Consider the following 25,170-nt stretch of genomic DNA (forward strand, 5'->3'; position numbering starts at 1 on the left):
CTTTTTATTCAAGACACAAAGGTCCATAGAGACAATACAAAATACAAAACAATACAACAACATATCGCAGTGAGACCGATGGGGTATCATTTATAAAAACATATACAGGCTTCGGGTCCAATGTTTCCAAAAGCAAGATGTATACCTTGTATCACTCTTAGAGACATCCACTAAGGATACAATGATCGTATTCTTAGACCCTGTCAGTCTGCACATGAATCTATACGTAAGATTTCTTAAAACCGCATTAAAAGTGGGCACATTGTTAGACACAAACATTTCGCTGGCACTATTCCACCTAGGAACTTTAAGCACAATTCTCAGTGCATCAATATAAGCCACGTTAAGTTTCTTCATCTTCGACTCACTAAAATTACACCACAGGTGGGCAGTATACAATGGAGTGCAATAGGCTTTAAAGAGTGCGATTTTAACATCAGGAGTGCACATGTGGAATTTGCGTGCCAGCATATTTGCCTGTCCATACAGTTTTCCACACTGACGCTGCACATCATCATCATCACAGAGGTCATCTCTCATCACATGTCCCAGATATTTAACTTTCTTTACAACCTCTAGTGGTTCATCTGCCAATGAGAAAGAGGGATAGACACACTTCATATCCTCCTTTGTTCTGACGATCAGCACTACACTCTTCATAGAGTTAAATTTTATATCAAACATTAGTCCATATTGAGAGCATATTCTAAGAAGTTGCTGCAGGCCCGCACTGGAGGGAGACAGTACCACCAAATCATCAGCATAAAGCATATGATTAGTGAGACTATCCCCCACCAAGTAGCCAGTTCTTCAGCCCTTTAGCGTCATAGATAAATCATCCATGTACAAGTTGAAAAGTAGCGGGGATAGAATTCCGCCCTGCCGCACTCCATTGGAAACATAGAACGGGCTTGTCAAACTCATCCCCCACCTGACTTGCATAGTTTGGTTGGAGTACCAGTACTGCAATATCCTGATTAAGTAATAGGGACACCACGCTCATATAATTTACCGAACAGTTTCCCATGATTGATACGATCAAAAGCCTTTGACGGATCCAGTAAACACATGAAGACTGTGCTATTGCGTGATCTATACCTATGGACAATTTCTTTCAGTGCATAAATACACAGATCAGTTCTATGCTTGCTCTTAAAACCAAACTGATTATCTGTTGACACTATGTATTCTGCAATCCTATCCATAAGAATCCCTTCTAGTACCTTGGATAGTACACTTGCAAGTGCAATAGGTCTATAGTTATCTATACTAGTTAATTTACCAGTCTTATTTTTAACTACAGGCACTAGCAAGACAGATAACATGGATCCAGGAAGTATTCCATGCTTCATTAACCCAGAAAAGCAAGTATAACAGAAATACTTTGACCAGCGTATTTCAGATGTTCTGCAGTTATTCTATCCCGCCCATAGGCTTTGTTCATTTTAAGTTTGTCATTAGCATGTCAAAACATGTCAAACACATCACTATTCACACAATTAAAAATGTTCTCATAGTGTCTCCTCCATAGCTCTGCAATGTTTTCCGGTTCAGTAATGCCATCAATACTAGATGGCAGTGGCATTTTGCTATTGTTAACCACTTTCACCTCCTTCCAGAACTCATAAACATTATTAGTTTGTAACTTTCTCGCCATAGAGTTAGCCCTCATAGCCAGCTCATTTATTTTTATAAAACGCACAGCATATTTAAACCTAGCATTAGACCCTACCTTATGCTCACATATTGGGCCATGCCTAGGTTTGCCAGCTAAGACCCATCTTCTAAATGCATCTCTTGCCTCCATATGAGCAGCAACTTATCGTAGATACCTTTCATTACCCCACCAAGTCCCCCCCGCTTGAATCAGAAGGTCCCTACTGAAGGGAATCTCCCATGGATGACCTGACAGTAGAGTTAGAATGTCTGAAAACCAAACCCGAGCTGGCCACATAGGGGCTATTAGTAAGAGACTGATCCCTTACTGTCAAACTCTCTCTAGAACTCCTGGGAGCAGAGCGATCAGGGTTAAAGCATACAGATGCCGTCCTTGCCATGTCTGTACCATGGTCCAGTCCCAACAGAGCTGGGCAAATAAGCGAAAACCACAGAGGGAAATGAGACGTCTTTTGGGACGCAAACAGATACCTTTGGGACCTTTCCCAGATCTGCTCCACCACTTCGGGGTAAAGTCTCCATTCCCGGGGCCCCAGCCCTGACAGCATGTCTGCACCCACATTTTGGACTCCAGGGATGTACATCGCCCTGAGCTATGTAAACTTATTCTGGCCCCATAGAAGAACCTGGTGCGCCAGCTGCAGAGAGGGCGTGATCTCAGGCCCCCTTGATGATTTATGAAAGAAACCACTGTCATATTGTCTGTTCTGACTAGAACATGATGGCCTCTGAGGACTGGGAGGAAGTACCTCAGTGCTTGTAGTACAGCTAACATCTCCAGGCAATTTATGTGCAATTGGTGATGCTGCTCTCTCCAGAGCCCACTGGCTGAGCGACCTTCCACTATTGCCCCCAGCCTGTGAGCGACGCATCCGTCGTCACTATCCTTCTAGCACACCGCGCCCCCAATTTCAGCCCTTGATTCAGAAACCAAGGTTTCTTCCATATAACCAGGGAATGAAGGTATCTGCAAGTAATCCTGATCATACGGAACAGGTTGCCTCTCGGGGGAAACCCTTTGCCTTTTAGCCAACACTGTAAAGGTCTCATATGCAGGTGGCCAAAAGGAATCACGTTGGACACTGCCACCATAAAACCCTTATATTCTCTGAAAATGCTTGACAGTGTAGGCATGACCTAACTTGATCCTGGACACCGGTGTCAGGATCGATTCAACAGGTTCAGGGGACAATCGTGCCTGCATCGTGACCGACTCCCATACTACCCCAAGAAGTTGCGCTTTAAGTTAAGTTGCTTAAACACCCCCTTGAAATTCGGAGGGCGGACAGCAAACTGAATCCTGTAACCCTTTTCTATCGTCAAGAGGAGACATGGTGTGAGATTTGGAAGCTTTCTCCACTCGTGTACTAAGGGGGTCAACCTCTCGACATTGATGTCGGTTGTGTGAAGCCCGACGCCCTGAAGCGGCTGACCGGCAGGGGATGGTCGAACTGTTGCTTTATTTGCACATTTACTAGGTCTAAAGTGTCTTCGGGTAGACTCTGATGATTCCGTGCTACAGAAACTGACGTGCCCCGAAGCGTCATGGACGGCAGGGTTAACGTACAGATTTCTTGGGAAGATCGAACTTTTCACTGCTCCAAGAGGGAGCCCTCTTTTTGCAGCAGCCGTTATTGCAGCAGCCTTCCGATTTGTGACTATAACTGTCCTCAGATCTGGTTTCACCTGCCTAGAAGGTTTAGGAGGTTACTGCCTCGACCCCAAAGCTCTCTGAGGGGGGGTACGAGAAGCTACGCTCTGTTTCTGCTGCTACCTATAAGAGGGGCTTGTAGATGTCCTTGGACTGCAGACCCCTGGGGGTAAGAGCGGCGAGGTAGATATTTATGAAATGCCGCAGCCTGCCGTTTTGTCTCCTGGAAACGGTCAACAACTATCTCGACCGCACCACCAAAGAGGCCTTCAGAGGAGAGAGGTGCATCAAGCAGGACAGTCTTATCTTTCTCCTTAATGCCTGATTTATTTATCCACAGGTGTCTCTCTGTGGCTACCAGTGCTGACATGGAGCGCCCAACAGCTTGGGCTGTCTCCTTAGTAGCCCGGAGAGTTAGATCTGCTGCTGTTCTCAACCCGTTGATAAAACCCGGCTCTATTACCTTGCCTTCTTAAATGTACCCCAGCAAGTCGGCCTGGTATGCCTGCATGAGACCCATGGTGTGTAGGCATGAGCCAGCTCGACCTGAAGCCTTGCCCAAATTTGAAATGACTCTACACGGTTGGGTGGGCAATGTCAGGGATTTCAAAGATGATGCCGATTCCAGTGAAAGATAAACGGCCAACGTATCTTCCACCTTTGGCATCATGCCATAGCCCTTATCACATTCAAAAAAATGTATGATGTGGAAGATATGCCTAAGGTGGGAACTGGGGGGCTGAGAAAAGGGCGAAACCGTCTCAGCACCCTTATTAACATCCATCTGCGAGCCCCGCGAAGGGAGAAGCCGGCACGCCTTGACAGTGGCGAGTCCCGATCCGTGAGGCTGGCGAATGTTGACTGACTCATCAAACAAAGCAGCACAGGAGTTGAGTGTTCTCAGCGATAGACATAAACAATGTTGACAGGGATCCCCTTTAAAAGCTGCCTTAGCATGCTCCAATCCCAAACACTCAACACAGAGTTCGTGTGTATCCCCATTCGTAATTTGTCTACTCATTTCTAACTTATTTGACTACAAACAACTTAGACAACGTCGTAGGACAAACAGACAATACACTTCACACACACAGAGCACTTTGCTGAAATGGCAGAATCTGGTTTGCACTGCTTCCGGTTCCTATTGATACCTTCCAGCACCGCGTTGTCATTGTGACATCATCGCTGCACTACAATAAATCGAGGCGCAATGATATGTTTTCAGATGCGTTACGCTGCTGGCGTTCCCAATAGTGTCAACCTTGACGCAGTGTAGAGTTCCCTCGAAAGGGAGTTGTTTTAAAGGAGTAGTTCAGCCAAAGATAAAAATATTGTTATCTTTTATTTACCCTCATGTCACTCAAAACCTGTATGTGATTCTTTCTTCTGTGGAACACAAAAGAAGATATTCTGAGAAATGTGGTTTTGTGTCCATACAATGGAAGTTAATGGGGACCCAATGTTGTTTGGTTTCTAAAGTTCTTCAAAAAAGTCACAGGTTAAGAATGACATGGGAGTAAGTAAATGATGATTTTTATTTTTAGGTAAACTGTCCCTTTAAGTATGTGGCACAGATCACTGTACAGATGGATCGGCTGTATCCTACAAACCTCACTATTAGTCAAATGTTCTCACTTGAGCAAGAACATCAGATCAAAGCCAAACACATTTATTCATAGACAACCAGGAAACATACCATCTCTATTTTCAGCATAACAACGTCACTCAAATGAAGCGAGAGACATGGGAGGCAAAGACAGCGGTCTGAAGACACCAGCGCTTTGACTGGATCATTGCATTTACACACTGCTAAGAGGCAAACACTATTTCCAGAATTAACGGAGTGGTTGACACCGGGACCTCGGCAGCACATTGACTCCAGCGATGTGATTGGATGATAAGAGGTCTTATGAGTCATAAAAAGTGTACATGCAGTGGCACAGAGGTAATATTTGGACAGTTGAGGATCTATTTATATCAGTTTTTCATCAGATCTGACAGTATTAACATCGGCGAACTTCCATGGAGTAAGCACAGCGGCACGGTTATATAAAGATATAAGAATACCAATATATAGTATATATACAAATATACAATTGTGTAAAGCTCTTAGCACTGTTCATTCTACAGACATGAATGATATCTTAAATTGTGCCGTTTGTTGAGGACAAGAGTGTTTTTTTTCCCCAAGACATCATACTTACCCATTTATCTTGACTGACGGTAAACAGTTTTTAAAGTCCCACAGACTTGCAATGGAAGAAGACAAAAACCCCAAATACTTTTAGAGCCAGTACCGTACAATATCAACCACCTTCTACCCACATAGTAAAATGTTAAAAACATCTTAAAACAAGTTTGCTTGCTTAGAAAAATGCATCAAACTAAATGGCAAAACAATTTAAACACATTCATAAAACCTTTGCATTAGCAATGAACTATTTGAGAAAATATCTCAAAACATTTAAGCAAACATTTGGCAGACGCTTCTATACAAAGAGACTTACATTGCATCATTATACACATTTGTGCACTACACTAATAATCTCGATGTTTGCTCTGACTACAATGACAATAAAAAACCTATTCTATTTGTATCCGAGTATGTGCAATATCGCTATCGCCATGCACTAACATCTGCGAAACAGAGAAGTCTATACACATAGATGTCACATTTAACCCCTCCAAACATGTCAACATGTCCAACATTTCTGTAAAAACTCACAGTTAAAACTCAATACGTTTACGTAAACAACTCTCGGCCAGAAGCACCTCCTCTGTCAGTTCGTTTTATATTTAACTTTTACATTTAATCTCTGATTCACTTCTAAAAAATACACTACATCTGGCAGATATCAATTTGACGTCTGCATTTACATCTGCAATACGTCTCGCTGTCAGATGTCACCTCTATAAGATGTTATGATTTAGAATGGATGTAAAACTGCTCTTTCGAAGATGTTTAGCAGCTGTTTTAACACAGGAGATGTTTTCCAGATCTTTAGCAGACATATTACAGACGTACCCTTGCTCGCTGTTTGGACGAATTATAATGTTTGTGTAGTGTTAAAAAACTGAAACAGGAAGTGCTTCTGGGCTAATGTTGGTCTAAAAGTATGAACTCCAAACTAAACTATGTAACATATTTCATTTAGTTAGCTAATGCCTTTGTTTTATTGTATCGCATTAGTTTAGCTATTATAGTGTTTGGGTCTACAAACAACAGCACATATCATTTAATATCATGCATCTGTGTAAAATGTTTTTGAGCTTGCCCGGTTTTGAACTTCTGGCACCACCATCAGGTGATACTTGATACAGGATGCAGTAACACATTACCAAAGCATATGTAGATTAAAAACATTTATTAAAACAGAAAGAGACATCACAAGGCATCAGGTGAAATGCAAAATTCCAGACAGGGTGAATCCTTGATTCTTCGGCCTACAATGAAATGAAGTCAGGTCCATATTTAACCCTGTAGCCATTACCCACATCAAATGATAAACTTTACTGCAGGTGCCAAAACACGGCTGGTCTTGGTCTCAAGTTCAAAATAAATATACACATATGTATTACACATAAATAGAAATAAATATGTTCACATAATAGTGCATACGGTACCATTGTAGGACAAGTTTCTCCTTCAGCACCTGCTGATGTCAACTCATTCAGTTTATGTTACAAATTACATGAGAAATGAGCCATTGGAGTTCATGTAAGCTCAATGTAAGTGTGGTGCTTGTGTTTTTATTTTAAATCAAGTAATGCTTTCATTAGATAAATCCATTCACTATGTACAATGCTGTAAAGGGCTTAAGAAGGAATCAGAAGGAAATATTTGACTTCAGTGAATCTCCAAAGGTTGAAAACATCTCAAGTGTCCAAAATGCAAAGGAATGCAATAAAAAATGGATCCAGCATTGTCTGAGGGAACCTCTCGACCCGACAAAAACATGTTCTGAACATTCATCTGCCTGAGAGCACATGATGTTGACGCTCAAATATTAGAAGAATAAAATCAAATAAATGTGTAAACTCCAAGGTCAGATAAACATATGTCTGATGAAGTCTACCTGTGAAGGAAGAATAAACATGAAGAAAAAATGATTACATTTTTCATCGGTAGTTAAGTAATGTAATTTGGAAAAAAGGTTGATTTGAACAGACTCATGTAATCTCAATTTCGTTTGAAATTTTGACACCAAGTAAAGGCTGAAATAAAGTCAAATGTGAGAAAACCACTAATTCAACAGCACTCGACTCAATTCAGTACCAATCTGCTGTTATCTTGATTGAAAGTACAGGGTCAGACTATGATAAGTAAATCTATTACACAGATCACATTTTCAAAATGTCCAAAATTTCCACTGTAAATGCCTCGTTTTTAAAAATCTTCATTGAGTAAACTATTCCTATCAATAATGCCACCTTCAACAATTAAATTTTGAGCTTTCCAAGGTAACACACCTTCCGAGACATGTCATTGCCTCCTAGATGTCATCTGTTCTTCAGTCTGCTCACGCTTATTCTGGAGGATTTATTCTGAATCAAAAAGACATGAATGAACACTGAAGATTACACCAGTGCAAGACATTAAAGCAACAGCGTAAACTATAAACCGTATCTTAGATTCACCTTGTGCTTAGAGCATCTTATCGTAAAGTTTTCCTCACTGAGTGCACAGTCTGTGGAAATATTAAATAGGATTTCATAAATTAGAACCGTTAACACATGACACATGAATCAGTGTAAAAATTCAGGTTAGATAATCCACAGAGCAGCCTGACCGCCAGAGCCGTGACACGGGTGTGAAAGCTCCTCCATGATATGCTCTTACACAATTATCAAACAACTTTAATACATACACTGCCCATCAAAATTCAAAAAGGTAAGAGCCTTCCATTGGTTTGGAGGTCTAGGTTCAGCAACGTTATGTGCCCAAAGAATGAGGTCAGCTGACTACCTGAATATACTGAATGGCCAGGTTATTCCATTAATGAGTTTTTTTCTTCCCTGATGGCACGGGCATATTGCAAGATGACAATGCCAATATTTATCAGCCTTAAATTGTGAAAAACTTTGCGCAGCGGTCTGACTGTCCCATCATCAATACAAGATCTTGGCGTAAAATGTATGCAACTCTGGACGGGAATAAAATGGAGATTCGGGATATTGCAGAAGCTTATCGAAATGATGCCACAGCGAATGCGTGCCGTTATAAAATCTAAAGGCGGTCCAAGGTAAGATTAGTGTGTGACTTTTTTATAGACGGGCAGTGTATTATAAACAATTATTTGTTAAAATAACGGTTGGTTAATCTTAAAAATCCAAGCAGAAGAAACATATTGATAACCTTTTGGCTTTGATGAAGGGACAGTGGTGGTACAAGTTAACAGATGACCATTACCTGACTGCAGGGCACAGGGGAAGTGATATTTATGTGGGCAATCTTTGAAGAAACAACCCAATGTGGCACCGACTCTGTGACAGTGTGAGCACACCTGCAAAAAATACAACCAAACAAAAAAACTTCACGGTCGGATGATTCAAAGATAAAGTCACTCTTTCTTTAATAAAAAATCTCAATGAAACATAAAAAAAAAACTATAAAGTACTACAAAATTATATTTTATGCAAAAAAATTACAAAAACATTTTCATAGATTAGTATTTAATAAAACAATAATACAAATGTATTAACTTACTAGTCCTTGCGCCAACCGGATGGCCTCTTCCAATCCGTACAGCTTTCCTTTAACCAAAAAGACACCTGCAGACCAAATGCAACAGTCTCCATGTATCCAGTGTTCACTATAAACACCAGACTCTTCATCCTTCTCTACACAGTTGTCTCTTCTCTGCAGTTTAGATGATGACATAGCTGTCCATTTGATAACCTGAGCCACACCAACCTCTAAACTGTATACCGAGTCTAAGTCACTGCCCTCTTGTCTCAGAGGAGGGGGACTGCTTTTGTTCTTACAGACAGGCTGAACTCCACTCGGGTGGTACGGGCCATGTAAATCCCCAAGACCTTCACAATTGGCCGTCCTGCCACATAGGGAGCAGATGTTCCTGAAGTGAATCCTGTCATCTGTGCCAACACGACCCAGCTGTAAACAAGAAGTCTTTGGAATAACACCAGTAACGGTTGGCTGCCGTCCTTTCTTGGATGAAAAATCATCCTCTTCACTAAAGTTGACGATCGTGCACGACGAGAAATCCATGTGAATGTACGGGGCAAAGTCGTCTCCCTTAGCATCTTTCTTGTCCTCTTTAAGGTTTGCATATTTAAGTTTGATCTCCGGCTCCTGAGGAGAAAACATGGACGGAACCCCGGACAAGCAAGGTTTGCGACGTCTTTTTTTGGGCGTGCTTGCTGCCGTTTTGCCGTCCGATGAAAGACTCAGCCGCTTGGGTGGTTTCTTCTGTTTGGGCCTGGGTTTGGATGGCTTTATGCTGTTTGTGGCTGGAGTCTTCCGTGCTTGCCTGGATGTAGAAGACGATGCCCCACACGGTGGAGACCTTAGGCTGCTTGTGTTTTCTGCATTCGACGTAGAAGGGAAGAGTTTGGGGAAAGACAGATTTGTGTCTTGATCGCTGTCCTGCGGGACGATCGGTATCATGATCGATTCCATCCATGACAGCAGCGATTTGGATTCTGATCCAGTCTTAACATCCTGGGCTTTAAAATCTGGTCCATTTTTGGGAGAATTGAGCGTGTCACCATCACTGTTTACTTCCTGGGTTGCGGAGGAATTACGTCCTTTTGTATGCGTGTCATTGACAAGAACTCTCGTAATTTCAAAGCGACAGTTCGGAGGCATCTTACATTTGGAGTTGGTTACCGGCACCTCAACAATGTCACTGTCATCATCACTAGAGATGGACTGAACTGAGCATGGAGATGTTTCTTTAGCTCTGGTACATTGGGATTCAAGAGTCTGCACAGCTGTTTGCTTAACTGCTGATCTGGTGGAAAGTCTCAAGTATGCTGAAGCATTGGCGTCCTGAGGTAAATGTGATGAGCCCATAGTCTGTGACATGACCGACACAGTGTCACTTAAGTAGGTTTCTGCACAACTGTTCACAATGTGTTGTCGATGTGTTTCTAATCCATTGTGCTCCATAGTATCTCCTATTGTACTTGAATCTGTTTTCTTGCAACGTTTTTTTGTTTGCATCCAAACATCATCCATTTTCACACGGCAATCCTCAGCTTTATCATCATCCACCAACACACGGACAGATGAAGGACCATTGATCAGTGGTAAAGGTAAAGAGCAGGTGTCCCGAGAAGACACGCCAAAAGCCCTTGACCCATGCCGTTGTGATGCTGGTTCTTGGTGATCAGGTGCATTTGGATTGCAAGGCTGAGTGACGTACCTATCCGACCGACGTTGTGACACGTTATTGGTCTTTTTGTTGCTCCCTGAGGTAATACCACGCCAGCTTGACTTCTTGACCAGATTCAAAGCCTCCACTGAGCTTGTCTTTAAAGGACTCGGTCTGCAACTCATTGACAGATCTAATACTGAAGAACGAGACTCCTGAAGGTGCATGACATCCATCTGGTTGACAGGGTCCATAACTGAAAGATTTTAGACAAGATTACTTAATATATCAACATGGATCTATCGACATTATTTATAGTATGTTAACTATAAAATGGTTTGACAATAAAATCAAATAGTAAGGTGTTTGATACAAAAATGTTTAAAGAAATAACAATGTTACTGTACTGTTGGGGTTATCCAACATTCTGATCACTGTACAAATCCACTGAATTGATTGACACCTAAAAAGGCTTTTATTGTTTAAGGTCAACTGCATTTTATTAAATATTGTACAATTTATTCATATTATTTATTTATCTTGTTCTGTATTTTATAAAATAAAAATAACAGTTGACCGGTGTGATGTTATAATAACCACAAAAATACATTAATACTTTTTTAAATATAAGGTCAATAGATTGATATTACAACATGTGTATCAAAACAATGTCACGGATTCACACAAAAACATCCAGTTTATTTCAGTAAACTAATATCGAAGTTTTATATGCTCAAATAAATCATTATGACATATTCAGTCAGGTTAATAATTTAAGTAGCGAGCATTATTTGCCATGTTTCATAGATTAGTTCTTATAATAATGAACTCAAATCAGACTGACTCATTATACTGGCTAAAGCTAATCAGGTGTCAATGCAACACTCAAAAACACTTACCAGAGAAATAAAGCCTTCTTCAACTACACAAACACACGTGACATATTATCAAAAGCGCAACATTTTTATAAAAAAAATATTTGGTCTAAAACAAATGTAAAAAGAGTTAAATTACTGGCGACAACAGGACAAGGGAGTTTTCATTTTTAACTGTGTGATTCCGGCTAAACATGGCGATCGGTAACTGTCACGTAATGGGACTATTTTCAAAATAAAAGTCCGAAGCCCTAAAGACAAAACATAACAATGCTGTAAACACACGTGTAAATAAAGTCAAGCAATTTGACCCATGACAAATGTTTTTTTATTTATACAGCATATAAATGAAATAAATAATATTTGTTCACTTTCACATAATTAAAAACATTAGTGTTGATATAAAACTGAGATATTATAGCCTTTTGCGATTGGCAGTTCTGGTGCATTTTAATGTGAATACACACATTAAATAAGGTAGATTTTAAATCGACACAATAATAATGTATCACACAGTGTTTTAGCATAAAGCCAGATTTATTGAAAAACAACAACCAGACAAATAAATGAATTGTGTCAAATTTACCAAAATAGTTCAACTCATTTGAAAAAAATAATATTTATGTATTTATTTCACAGCTTTCGAAAATATTTTATTCAATTATAATAACCTTTTTTAATTAAAAAAAATGTAAATTATTTAACTCCATTTTCTTTTACTGTCATCCGATATTCAAATGAAAAATAATATTGCCACAGCAGCTTTAAAAGCAACCTGCCACGTTTCTGTGCTACAGTAGATATGTCACATATGAAAAAATACAACGCAACACTTCAAAAGACTTCTGAATCTGGTCAGACATTTGTGTATGACGTCTAACCTGTCTCATTGACTGTTGACGTCAAAACGTTTCCTACATAACTGATATTCAAGTCTCCGCATTTGATTTCTTCTTATAAAAATAAATGAATCTCTATTCTTCTTCATTTCTATTTTTAGTCAAGCATTACATAGAATTACTATTGGAAAATTGATCTCTCCTTACAATAAATGACACGTTTACATATCTGTAAATGTAATAACTTCCCTCAAAGAATTCCCATGTTGCATTCTTACAATACATATACTGTAAGCTGATCAACAACGCTTCTAACAATACAAACCTCAAAACCAACAAACATAGGCCCCTGGCACCTGATCTATCTATAAATGACTGCTTTAGTCGTGTTTTGAATACGAATCAAAACGTAGTGCAACGTTTTGCACATTAAAGTTGAATAATACATACACAAGAAAATGAGCACAGATTCATCCTTCTATGTACTTAGAGTCCAAGGTATGACTGTCTCGTACGGAGAACGGCCTCCATGCAAGCACCTGCAGAGCTGAGACACACAATGGTACCAAACACACCAGGTAAAACATGGTACTGTGCAGGGACTGAAGAGTACTAGAAAAAGAGAGGGAAATATATTATTAAATGCATTGCACTTTTTTCACCACTAGAGGAGGCACTTTATTGGTGGTTACAATGAGCCTTATACTGTACAGTGGGGTGGTTTCAAAGCCCTAGTTAAATTTTGACATTTTTACAAACATGCCTCACGAAACAAAACGTGAATTATATCCAACACGTTTAATATTTAGTTTTCAGAGTTTGTGTTTGAATGTTAGATATTTAACCTTACCTTGGGTCTGCATTTTGCCCAGCATCTTTGATTTCTGTGTAGCCGTATTGGTTCAGGATGGACACGACCAACATAGGGGCCAGAGACTGAGCCGGCTTGGTAAAAAGGGCATTGGTCCCAAACACCATGGATGACAGAGGAGAACTAGAAACAATGTAAACCGCATCAGTTATTTAAATAATCATTGCATGCAGACAGTCGAAGAGAGAGGCCGAATGCGTTACCTGCGCTTGTATTTCTGAAGGTCAGTGTCAATGATGTCAGCCAGTGGCAAATTGAAAAGACTGAAGGACGCCTGAACCAGGACCCTTTAATTCACAATCAGGGACAAAACAGCATCTTATTTTAGAAAAACAAAATATGTAGTTTAAGAAAAATATGAAAGAATGCCTTACATACTAATAAGCATAAATACACAATGGTTATCGAACAGTGCAAGTCACTCTCTTGGATAAGCACTAAAACAAATATTTAATCTCCAAAACTCGTCATTATTCATAAACTTGTCGTTCTAACCTTTATTTTCACTTTTTCTTTTGTGAAACACAATTGGGGATCTGTTAAAATCGTCATAACCAAATTGGTCACCACTGACAAGTAAGAGCGGTTTTATTTGGATGTCTATGCATGCAGTTTCCTCGTTTTTGTAACAATGAGTTACGCTGTAAATCCTGTTGAATTATGCGGTACATTGCGGGCCGTAATCTAAAGCGTTACCAAAAGAAAAATTTTAAGGTTTGAAATTCCTTTTTGGGTGAAATATCCTTTTATCATTTAGTCATTCATAGAAAATCTAACTCACCATAGCTCTCAAATCTAACATACTTTGACTAGCACACAGGAGAATCAATGGCATCTGACCTAACTGACATTACTCCCGATGCATCAAGTCAAGCTTTAAGTGACAAGTTTGATCATGCGAAAGTGCAAATTAGATCTAAGAGCTGTGATGGAAAAAAATTGATCACCAAACAAAGTTTTAAAAAGCTTGACAGTAAAAGTCATCCACATTCAATATGTGAAAAGATCCTTATTTTCTACCAACGTCTCCTTTTGTGTTTCAAAAAAGAAAGAAAATTAAAGCAAGACTTTGTAGTTTTTCGACCTTAAAATAATGTCTCTAAAATAATATCAGTGGTAGAACGATTCTTAACAGGCGAATTCTACTAATTCCTTTCTTACATGTTGACAGTGAGGTACAATGCAAGGAAACAGTAGTGGCTTGGACCCAACAGTAGCATGAATATAGCAGCTCCTGCCTCCACGTAGAAGGTGATGAGAATCAGTCTGTAGTAGCCAAACCTCTGGAGAAGATTCTGGCTGCACAAAACCAACAACTGTAGAGCAAAAATAAAATATTAGATTTTTAAACATAGTAGAAAGATAGAAATCCTTGATGCGGATTTGGTTGTTTGTTTTCACAGTCTCAAACCTGAACTCTCAATATGAACGATATATTTAATAATGACAATGCACCTGAGGACAGATGAATCCTGCACCATACATGACGCTCTTGGCCAGCGTTGGCAAGACATCCTGAGGAATAAGGTGCTCTGCAAAAATCATGGTGAAGTTATTGCAGAAAGCCACCATGAAGACCTGGAAAAAGTTCATGATTACAAAGAGCTGGAAGTCTCTGTGGGTTAGGATCTGCCAGGTCATGGAGAGAACAGATGACATTGAGAGTGATGGTTTCTGAAGACCCTGGGAATCTGTCTCTGAGGTTTTGCGATCAAATCGACTTTCACTGTATAAGCCTGTGTACAACATGGAACCGCACGCCAGCACGGCTATCAGCACACTGAAGGCCTGAAAGGCAGCAAAGTCTTCCATGTTTTGGGAGATGAGGCCACTGAAGAGCACGCTAGAAGAACCCACCAGAGAAGCGACCTGGCTGTATTTAATCAGTCTCAGTCTGTTCTGATGGTGTCCTGAGATTTCTGCAAAGAGGGCACACTGAGCTAATAGCACAAACGTCAGCATCCCATCGAAAGCACACAGGGTCACAGTTAGATGTAAGCCGCTCAGCCAATCACCCGCCTCATACGTCCTCCATGGAAACCACGCTAGCAAGTATGACAGACAGTACAGGGGAGCCCCGTATAAAATGGAGAGCCTCCGCCTCGAGAAGCACTCTATGCGTGAGTTGTCTTGTAGATAGCCAAACAGGGGGTCATTGAGGGCATTCCAGATCATATAGACCACCTGTAGAGACAATAACAGATGACTGTAAAAAAAAACATTATGTTGCTTTATAAAGTGTGTGATAAACTAAATAACGGACCATAATTGTTTTATTCACATGGCAAAACTATTATGTGAGGTTATTTGTGAGGTTACTTCGGGAAAATTGATTATTGGGTCTTCAGTTCTCCATCAAAATCTCTCAAAAATTGCAAACGCAAAATTGTCAAAAGGAATTCTTATCAGTGTCGTAAACATGTTGATAACTTTTAGGGATGTAGTGATGCACTCAGCTCACACCATCCAAAAATATTTTAGGTTATACCTTGAACAAAATGATAAAAATGTTAATAATAAAACAATACGTTCAGTTAAAGAACAATAATCTTTTTAAAAACATTCTTTCTGCACATACACAGTGATTCATTGAACTTCTTTATGTACATTTGTCTTATAATAAAAAACGTCATTCCTCTACAGTACGATATACAAATATATAATATTTACATAAAACACATAATACACCATTAAAGCATTGGACTCGGACCAAGGAGGGACTTTGAACTGGACTGCTTGACCACACCCCCCCCCCTGTATAAAGCCCCGCCCTTCGGAGGCTTCGGCCAATCCGGTGTCATCAAACAAGTACGCGTACAAGGATTGACAGAAAGAAACAGTTTGTAACTGCTTTAATATCTCGGCCGCTGCTCTTTCTTTACTCTTTATGACCGTGTCATGGCTGAAAAACAAGTTTTAATGTCTGTCTCGCGTACAGCACCTTTAATAAAGCTAAACGTGTCAACTCAAAGCCGAGTGCACCTAAACTCACCTGTGACTGATGAAAGGCTCCCTCTGAGATTTTGTACTTGTTCAAGAAGAGTTTCACATAATAGAAACTGAAGATGCTGTTCATCATGGCAGCGCCGAGAGTTGTCATGGAGTAAGCTAAAGCTGCCGGATGAGCAAAGTGCTCCATGATGCTGAAATACCGAAAGCCCAAAATCAACAAAACACCAACATACACCTAAAGTGTTTTTTTCCGTGTATTGTACAGCAGCATTGCGCCACAATTAATAAAGCAAACAAGTACTTTTCCATCTTCCACCCACAAGAAGTGAGTTTATTGAGTCCCCGCTGCAGTGGATCCCGATCACTAACACGCACTTCCTGGTATTCCGAAACGGGCGTGGCTTGTATCCAAATGACTCCGACAGCACGCCACCATTGGACAAGGCGTCGACGAAGCCCCACCCCTTCTCCCTCATTGGTCAAAGAGGAGATCCGTTCTTGTTGTTATCGCTTCGACTCCCCATCATTGAGTCTGCCACGTTGCTGTAGACACCGGCGCGCACCGCAGCTGAACGCCCAGCCGCTGTTTATAAACCAGAGAAAGATAAATGTCTTCAAATAACCGGATAAAGGAAACGAGAGCTTGAATTGTGTCGGCCTGACGAGTTAAGTGGAGTAAAGATGCTGACGGACGTGATAGTAGAAGAGGGGTTTGATCACAATGAGGAGGAGCTGTGGTACAGCAGGAAGGATTTGGAGCACGGTGAGCTACTCCGGTTTATATTCGTGCGTGAATGATAGCAGACGCGCGTACGTTTTTATTACAAATGTAGATTTAATCTGCTCAATCTTAAGATGCTTTCTTACATTAGACATTTATGAAGGGCTTGTGACAGCCTTGCGTTATCTTAACGTTATCTTACGTGTACTGAATGAGAAATGTGCAAATAAAAGGTGATGGACAAGGTAGTGCAGGAGCGTCCATATGAAGGTCACGCCCATATAAAGGCTTTAAATGCGCACTCTGACGTCATTCCGTGACGCGATACTGCTGAAACGTTTAATGTTTTAATAAAGCACACTGTGGGATGTATTGTTATAAACATGACGTGCAGTATCACTATATACTAAATATGTTTTGTGTACTTGGCACATTAAATCACACATTAAATTTTATGTTTTATTTATTTAATTTTTTTTCCATTGGTGTAGTATGCTGTATTTTTCTCCTATATCCTCCCATTTTATTTTTTTTACAATTTATTGTCTTACCGACTGAATAAAAAAATGAACAATAGTTAATGTGTAGTTAGCTACTTTTCATAGTGTACACTCTTGGAATTAAACCCATGACGGCAGCATCATGCTCTTCTGGTCAAACTGTTTGCTTGTGGTTGTTTTGACCTAAACAATTCCTCAAAATGAGACAATTTGTGAGAAACTCTGTTGTCCATATGACTCACTGTCTTGAAGACGGTGTTTGGGTGTGTGCCTGAGCATTCCTACCATCGTTGTGAGGATGTCATCGGGCACCCACGACTGCTGGATGTTTACTCTTCTGTCTTCTCTGTGTCCGTTTGACACAGATCTGCATTTGGCCGCTGAACTTGGCAAGACTCTGTTGGACAGGAACCATGAGCTGGAGCAGGGCCTTCAGCAGATGTACTCAACCAATCACGAGCAGCTGCAGGAGATTGAGGTGACACTTTCCCTCATACTGTACCTCCCAAAATCCACATATGTGTCGTTCAGCTCTTTCCCTTTCCACTGTAATGTTGCATCATGTTTAAAGGGGTCATTTGATGCGGCTAAAACACATATTATCGTTTGTTTTCGATGTAATGCAATGTGTATACACAATTTAAGGTTTGTGTCTCTTCTTGCTCCGCCTCTCTGAAACGCACATTTTTCGGCTCATCGCTCTGAAAAGCGAAGTGTGCTGTGATTGGCCAGTTAACCAGTGCGTAGTGATTGGTCGAATACTGCAAGCGTGTGACGCAAATGTAGCGCCTCTTACCTTCTTTGGAACATCAGGTTCCAAAGCAATTGTACTAACAGGTACTAACCTACCTTACTTGCGTAAACATTTGGGCTGTCTAAGTCAAGTCATACCCCGAACTGATGTAGATTTGTGGGGGTGTGGTCACACGAGGCGTTTCAGGCAGGTCTGGGTGAGCATTCGCTTTTAGCTAGAATGCATCTTTTGTTTCTGATACTTACATTTTTGCAATTGTACGTGTCTAATAGATGCATGGGCAACTTATAACACACCAACGACACTGAAGAACACTATTCGCGCCATATGACCCCTTTAACTTTCTATGGGAAAGAAAGCGTATTCTGCAATACTGCCGTGTGATCGCGATATTATTCTGCCTCTTGAAATGGTCACACTACAGGACCATTAACATTTTCCTGAAGCAAAACAAAGGTGCTCAGAAGAAACACCAGGACCTCAAATATACACATTATAACCTATTTATTATTATTATGATTAAGAATATCCATGTTATGCACGTACAAGCCAATGATGATGAAATCCATCAGAAATGTTAGTTTTAGTGTCACTTGCTGCATGCGCTCATATGAACTGGCTGGAAATGCGTAGACGCTCAAGATTTCCAGTTTGATCCTCTTTCATCCCATGCTATTTCTAACACTGTAACTCCGTCTGGCATGAGGTTAATCTTCAGATAAGAAGTTAACAGCGTTTATGGTGTTCTGTTTGCCTAATGGCCTGCGAGTGTTCAGAATGACATGCTACTTTTACTTCACATGTATTCATTTAGTGGATATTTCTTGGAGCACTTAAGATTTAGTCAATGACTTAAAACAGTAAGTACAATCTACAGGGTCATGTTTACTATAAGAGTTAAAGCTAGGGAAAGATAAACAACATAGAAGGGTTTTTAATATTTGTAAAGTTAGATTGTGAGAAAGTTAGTTAAAGGGATAGTTCACACAAAAAATGATTATTAACTCGCCCTCAGGCTTATTTCAGACTTGTATACATTTCTTTGTCGAACACAAAGAAGGCTACATTGAAGAAAGTTAGCAATTTTCACTTCTGGTACATCATCAACCGCTATAGTAGACACAAAATACTGTATATTTTTGTTCTGTTGATCACAAAATGTGATATTTTGAAGAATTTAGGGAAAAAACTAACAGTTCTGGCACCATTGACAACCATTACATTTATGTTACCATTACTTTACATACTATTGTGGTTAACGATGTCCCGGAACTGAAAATAACTAACATTCTTCCAAATATCTTACTCTGCGTTTATCAAAACAAAGTAATTTATAAAGGTATGAAATGACATGAGGGTGAACAAATGATGACAGAATTTTCATTGTTGGGTGAACTATCACTTGAAGTGTGGAGCAGGTGTGTCTTTAGTTGTTTCTTAAAGTATATAACGTGTATACAAGACATTTCATCTCAAAATGAGATATAAAGGTGAATTATTTAGGCGGCTTTGTCGGCTCTTTTCCATGGCTATCAGAATATAAAGTAAATGGCCTGATAAAACATTCGATTGATTGATTTAACAATATTTATTTAAAGTACTGTCCGGACCCCCCTCGCAAAAAAATATTGAGACCCCCCAAGCCGTAAACATAGGGGAAACACTGTTGTTTGCTTTCAGGGGATGTATGGTACTGTATACTGTAACCACATGTTGAAGACTGTCTGTGACCACCAAGCACATGAAAATCATTGCAATATGTCACTTTCTTTCTATTGTCCACATTAGTGAAAGCATATAGTCCTAAATGTATATGATGGTTAATGTGTTCGTAATCTATATGATAATATTTAAGTAATAAATTGCATGTGTATTGCCCCTCTCAGTACTTGACCAAGCAGGTTGACCTCCTGAGGCAGATGAATGACCAACATGCCAAAGTTTACGAGCAGCTGGACCTGGCATCACGAGATCTGGAGAAGAGCAACCAGAGGCTGGTGCAGGAGAACCGCACGGCACAGCACCGAATCCAGAGGTACGTTCATGTCTCCCTGCACCAGAACACTGACCTGAAACATGACCTCAAACATGCATCTCTTTATTTATCTGCAGTTTGACTGAGACCATAGATGGATGGCAGGCTCATATGGAGAACCTTCAGAAGCAGGTGGCTGAACTGCAGATGTCCCAGTCCAGGAGAGACCTTGCAGACGCTCGCCGTAGCATCAGTTCACAGAGCATGTCCTGCCTGAAAGAAATATATGATCTCCAACGTGACAAGTGAGTCTGGAGCTAAAGAATTTCAGTATCATTCACATTCATATACTCAAGCACTCAAACTCTTTTGTTTCTTAATATAACATGGGAAACTTGTCTCGCTTCTTTCTTTGTATACATTTGTCTCTTCATTACAAAATGAACTAGGAAGGTTCGGGTTTAGTCAGTTATTTTAGCAGATAAAATAACTCTGATTCACTTCATGCCCTCTTAGCTGTTATAAAATCAGTGTAAACCATGACTTCTTAGGTTATTGATTTATTAAAGTAATGCTTTACTAATTGAAGTTGATTTGACCCTGTGGCACGGCTGATTCATTCCACAGGGGGTGTTTATACATGTATTAAGGGTTTTCAATGCCAGACATCATAATCTGTTTTGACCCATAATCCAATAATCTCTAATCTCATCCATCTCGGTTGAAGGGGCTGACATGAAACTAGAAGTAAACATTGTGCAACCGACCTCATGATGCAAAAAACAACAGTTTCCTTCAGATATATGTATCACAAATATTGTATTGTTTAACATTCTCTTTTTTTAAATTGGACCATTTTTCTGAGGTCTGTTTAACATGTTGGTTTGACATCATGTGCTAGCTTTAACCTGTTTTAGTATGATGCTATGTTAAAACTTGTTAGCTTTAAGATAAACATTTTGGCATTCTGTTAAAATATTTGTGCTTCATGCTAATGGAGATGGCAGGGTTTAAAACGATTAGCTTCATGCTAAAGGTGTTAGCTTCATGCCACTGGTGTTGGCATTGTCTCATGTAGCAGCTCAACATCCATTCTAAATCCTAAACATTTTACAGACGTTTTCAAGATGTCTGACAGCTGACGTAGCCGAGACGTATTGCAGAGGAGCAAAGTATGTATTGCAGATGTAAATGCAGACATCCAATAGATGTCTCGTCTGCCAGATGTTTGTTGTTTGCCATCAGGGTAATTTTGTGTGTTTTCATTGTTAATAAAATGTTTGAAAATGTCACATCTTTTCAGGCCGGGCTTTATCGAGTCTACATAAAGTTTGTCCTCATTTTCCCACCCACTTTGTTTTATTTCTGACATTTTTTATTTTTATTTATTTGTTTAAGATGTCTATGTGAACGCCTTTCTGCAGATTTGAAATATGTGGGTTTTTCTGCACCTACACACGGATAATGGGTTTGCTGTTGAATCTAGTAGAGTTCAGTATGCTGTTTCCTTCGATAGCAACCTTGCAATGTGTCACTACTAACAAACTCCCGTTACAAGACAATAGCTTTTTTGCAGCATAAAATAAAATGTTTTCATTTTCTCATGTATTAGATCTCATTATCTCTTATGTAAACTATTATTCAGTGTATTGCCTACCCCTTTGACCTCTTTCACAAACAACTTTCTTAACATTGTTGATTTATATCACAAACCGGTTCTTCAGATGTTTGGCTAACAATCACATAACTTAATATCTCATTGTCTTATAGATTTCTGAGCTGTGAGAATCTTCGTGAGAAGCCTGCACTGGATGACAGACACTTTGAGGAGGACAACACTTCCCTGCAACACACCCTCCACACCCTAAAGGCTCAGCTGGCAAACGAACGTGCCCGCCGGGCGGAGGCTGAGCGAGAGACGGAGCTGACGGTGCAGGAAAACAGCACGCTGGAGCAGCGTTTGAACCTGCTGGAGGGAGCACGACGCCGGCAGGCGGAGCTGGAGGCCGAGGTGGAGGAGCTTCGACAACTGTGGCGCTCCGAGTCATCCAGCGTGAGACCGATGGACACCCTGATGCCCGACAATGTTTTCTTTGCTGCCGATGAAAGGGTTGGGCAAGAGGTAGAGGAGGAGCCAGAGGGGGAGTTTCTTCATGGGAGACGGCGCTGCAGTAGCGAAAGCCACGTCCGAAGGGCTCGAGCCGAGGATATCCGCCGCGGGCACGAGCGCACGTGTATCCGGCGGGCCCAAGTGGTGAAGCAGCGCGGGATCTCGTTGCTGAACGAAGTGGATGCGCAGTACAGCGCGCTGCAGGTGAAGTACGATGAGCTGCTACGCCGCTGCCAGCAGGGGGCAGACAGCCTCAGCCACAAGGCTGTGCAAACGCCAACCGCTCACGTGCAACGCCGCAGGAGTCTGCTTACCAGTGCCACCACAACCACAGAGTCCATCTGCCTTGCAGATGAGCTTCATCAGCCTGAATACAAAGCCCTGTTTAAGGAGATCTTCACGTGCATTCAGAAAACCAAAGAGGACCTGAGTGAGAACAGGGCTGTGAGTGAGGCACAGCCTCACGCTCTCCTGCAGTATTAAGTGTTTCCATGTATGGGCTTTTGCACTTTGAGATGATGGACATGTCGAGAAACTGGACAGGACATTCAGAGTGTTGTTGTTTTTGTGTGCATGTATGGATTGCACTATATAACCTGTGCCTATACACAACATGCAACACCAAACAAATCGTAGCGCAAGTTTAGCTATAAAATGTGTTCTTTTGTAGTTTTTAAAGTAATTCTAGAGGACCTCGAGAATATAAGCCATACATGCCGCCTGAATACATCTGTGCTGTGGGTTTACAATCACCAGGTCTCTGTAGAAGGACAACACACTGAGACTAGACACAACTTTTACTATGTATATTATACAGTTTAGGAACTAACTTAATGGAAATATGTCTGAATATCATAGAACGTGTCTGGGTATTTGCAGTATTTGTTGTGCTGCCTAATGTAAACCGATTTAAACGGAGAATAATTGTCAAACGATAAAAAATTGACTGTGTTACAGTAGTGAGAAAAGAAAAATATTCATTAGGATACATGAGGATAATGTGAATGTTGGGGGACAGTGTGTTAAACTGTCATGAAAACAACATCCCAAAAAATGGCTTCTTTTTTGTCTTAATGCAAAATCTTCTGCCATTAGTTTTGGGATAAATATAGACATTGTTCTTGTGAGATCAAAAGTCGATTAAAAAGAAAAAAGGACTGTATGTTGTTTGTTGCCAGTAGTGTAGGAATACATTCAGAATATGAAGAAATCACATGAGCTAAATGAAGGACGTCTGTCCGTCTCATACTCATTTCCAGGACACTTCTGAACTGTGGTTTCTTGTATTTGAGCAATACTGGTTCAATACTTCTCTAAATGGTCAGATTAGGAGTCTTACCTCAACGCTTTGATGTGCTAAAATATAGTCTGAATGCTCGACTTTGTCGTGACTGTGTGTATAGTTCGTATAAAGCAAGTCATAGTTGAATGTTTGTTTGAGAAGCGAGGTGGAATCGTTCGCGCAGGTTCTCGCACTTTTCTTTTGATGTTCATTTACACGCCGCTGTGAAACTATGCACTTTAGGTCAGTATCGTTTTGTTTTTTATTTATTTTTATTTTTCCATTTCATGATGTAGAAATTTTATTTATTTTATGTTTCCATTTGTTTTCATACACTGCGTTCCAATTTTGTGTTTAGGTCAACACTAACGTTACTAATGTCTGATGAAGGACGACAGGTTCATTTGATGAGAAATTATTATAGATTATGATTATATTGACTGAATCGGTTTGTAAAAGCGTTTTCACAATGTTTCCTAATAAGTCATTCTCTGGTTATGGTAGTTTAACGGCTAACAATACCTTATTATTGTCTGTATTTCATAATCCGAACCATACTTAAAACCAGGATCAAAAATGCCATTTTGCAATATTTTTAAGATGTTAATGCCATTGGCCTGAGTTTAGAAGGCCTTGAAAGCGGATGTTGACTGTATTCAATGTACTGTGTAGATTATTAGAAGGTTGAACGGTGTGCAGGACAGAAAGCAAGAAAGGGCTTTTGAACACAGATTTGTCATTTGAATGTGTTCCAGATTTCGATCGCTAATGTTCATTTCAGTTTGTCCTGAAAAAGTGTGTTTTGAATCGTCGTAGAAACATATTTTGTGGTGTTCTGCATTTTTGAACATGTTGCTTCACTTCAGTATTTAAGAAGACAGCCGTCCATAAACGACAGAGCTGTGTTTTCCATCATAAAGCCGGTTTAAACCTAAAGAACGATATGCTCGGCCAACGTTGTGTTGTAGGGCTTCAGCGTGCACGATCAGATAATGTACGATAGAAATATTGAAATCCAACTCAAAAGAATTATACTTATACGTTTTTCTTTGATTACTAATATTTTCCAAGTAAAACAATCACTTATTTTCAATGATCACAAGGACATCTATTTATATTTCTTTGAGAATGTACAGAATGGTCTTATTAGTTATTTCATCCGTCCCGAATTGATTGTTTGAGCCACATGCAAATCTCGAGTCAATTTCCACATTATTTATTATTGTCATTGCAGATGATTGAGAAAGAATGCAGATCTGATCATCACTGGTGCTGAATTTATAAGAATGTTCTCTAGAACTAACAGAGTTTAGATCATTGCTATTTTAAAATCAGTGATCTGTGTATAATAGCATGACTAACATTTCAGTTAAAGAGATAGCCAGTAAATAAAATGATGAATGAATCAATGACTATGGTGTGTCTTTTATTCATGATGAGATACATAGGTCAAATGTTATCAATCACTTTTGGAATATTTGTTTATCTAAATTTAAGGTTTGAAGAAGTGTGCAGTATTCTAAATGCATGAATAGTATGATACTTTCCGAATAATGCCTGACATAGTACATGTACACAATTGACTTGGTTTAGTGGATCAAGGTGAACAGAGAAAAAGAAACTCAG

General features: G+C 40.0%; 3 protein-coding genes across 3 annotated transcripts; 1 reads left to right on the forward strand and 2 right to left on the reverse strand.

Annotated features, from left to right (window-relative positions):
- Window positions 1–6,561: 6,561 nt before the first annotated feature.
- Window positions 6,562–11,736, reverse strand: LOC306894106 (uncharacterized protein). Its single transcript, XM_079456367.1, has 6 exons — window positions 11,565–11,736; window positions 9,036–10,921; window positions 8,739–8,832; window positions 7,967–8,016; window positions 7,799–7,873; window positions 6,562–7,404 (listed from the first exon to the last, which is right to left on the reverse strand). The coding sequence occupies exons 2-5, from the start codon at window positions 10,917–10,919 to the stop codon at window positions 7,829–7,831; spliced, it is 2,073 nt and encodes a 690-aa protein (XP_079312493.1). The 5' UTR covers window positions 10,920–10,921; window positions 11,565–11,736; the 3' UTR covers window positions 6,562–7,404; window positions 7,799–7,828.
- Window positions 11,737–11,854: 118 nt separating this feature from the next.
- mfsd13al (major facilitator superfamily domain containing 13a-like) lies at window positions 11,855–16,595 on the reverse strand. Its single transcript, XM_079456385.1, has 7 exons — window positions 16,504–16,595; window positions 16,243–16,393; window positions 14,706–15,434; window positions 14,412–14,566; window positions 13,454–13,537; window positions 13,230–13,373; window positions 11,855–12,991 (listed from the first exon to the last, which is right to left on the reverse strand). Exons 1-7 carry the CDS (start codon window positions 16,509–16,511, stop codon window positions 12,850–12,852), a joined length of 1,413 nt encoding a protein of 470 aa, XP_079312511.1. The 5' UTR covers window positions 16,512–16,595; the 3' UTR covers window positions 11,855–12,849.
- Window positions 16,596–16,710: 115 nt separating this feature from the next.
- Window positions 16,711–24,951, forward strand: cdr2a (cerebellar degeneration-related protein 2a). Its single transcript, XM_079456394.1, has 5 exons — window positions 16,711–16,965; window positions 17,789–17,901; window positions 20,064–20,212; window positions 20,290–20,457; window positions 21,923–24,951. Exons 1-5 carry the CDS (start codon window positions 16,884–16,886, stop codon window positions 22,743–22,745), a joined length of 1,335 nt encoding a protein of 444 aa, XP_079312520.1. The 5' UTR covers window positions 16,711–16,883; the 3' UTR covers window positions 22,746–24,951.
- Window positions 24,952–25,170: the final 219 nt, after the last annotated feature.

This window comes from Barbatula barbatula (assembly GCF_947034865.1).
Source record: "Barbatula barbatula genome assembly, chromosome: 5".
Classification (NCBI taxonomy): Eukaryota; Metazoa; Chordata; class Actinopteri; order Cypriniformes; family Nemacheilidae; genus Barbatula; species Barbatula barbatula.

Bases quoted from the DNA above. Each gene is read 5' to 3' on its own strand.
- cdr2a (XM_079456394.1), top strand. From the start codon at position 16,884: ATGCTGACGGACGTGATAGTAGAAGAGGGGTTTGATCACAATGAGGAG. The intron at 16,966-17,788 runs GTGAGCTACTCC...CGTTTGACACAG, and splicing joins CAGGAAGGATTTGGAGCACG to ATCTGCATTTGGCCGCTGAA. The intron at 20,213-20,289 runs GTACGTTCATGT...ATTTATCTGCAG, and splicing joins GCACAGCACCGAATCCAGAG to TTTGACTGAGACCATAGATG.
- LOC306894106 (XM_079456367.1), bottom strand. From the start codon at position 10,919: ATGGACCCTGTCAACCAGATGGATGTCATGCACCTTCAGGAGTCTCGT. The intron at 8,833-9,035 runs GTAAGTTAATAC...TATTTTTTGCAG, and splicing joins TCCGGTTGGCGCAAGGACTA to GTGTGCTCACACTGTCACAG. The intron at 7,874-7,966 runs GTGAATCTAAGA...TTTTTGATTCAG, and splicing joins TAAGATGCTCTAAGCACAAG to AATAAATCCTCCAGAATAAG.
- mfsd13al (XM_079456385.1), bottom strand. The intron at 13,374-13,453 runs GTAACGCATTCG...CATTGTTTCTAG, and splicing joins CTTCAGAAATACAAGCGCAG to TTCTCCTCTGTCATCCATGG. The intron at 12,992-13,229 runs GTAAGGTTAAAT...CTCTTTTTCTAG, and splicing joins GGGCAAAATGCAGACCCAAG to TACTCTTCAGTCCCTGCACA.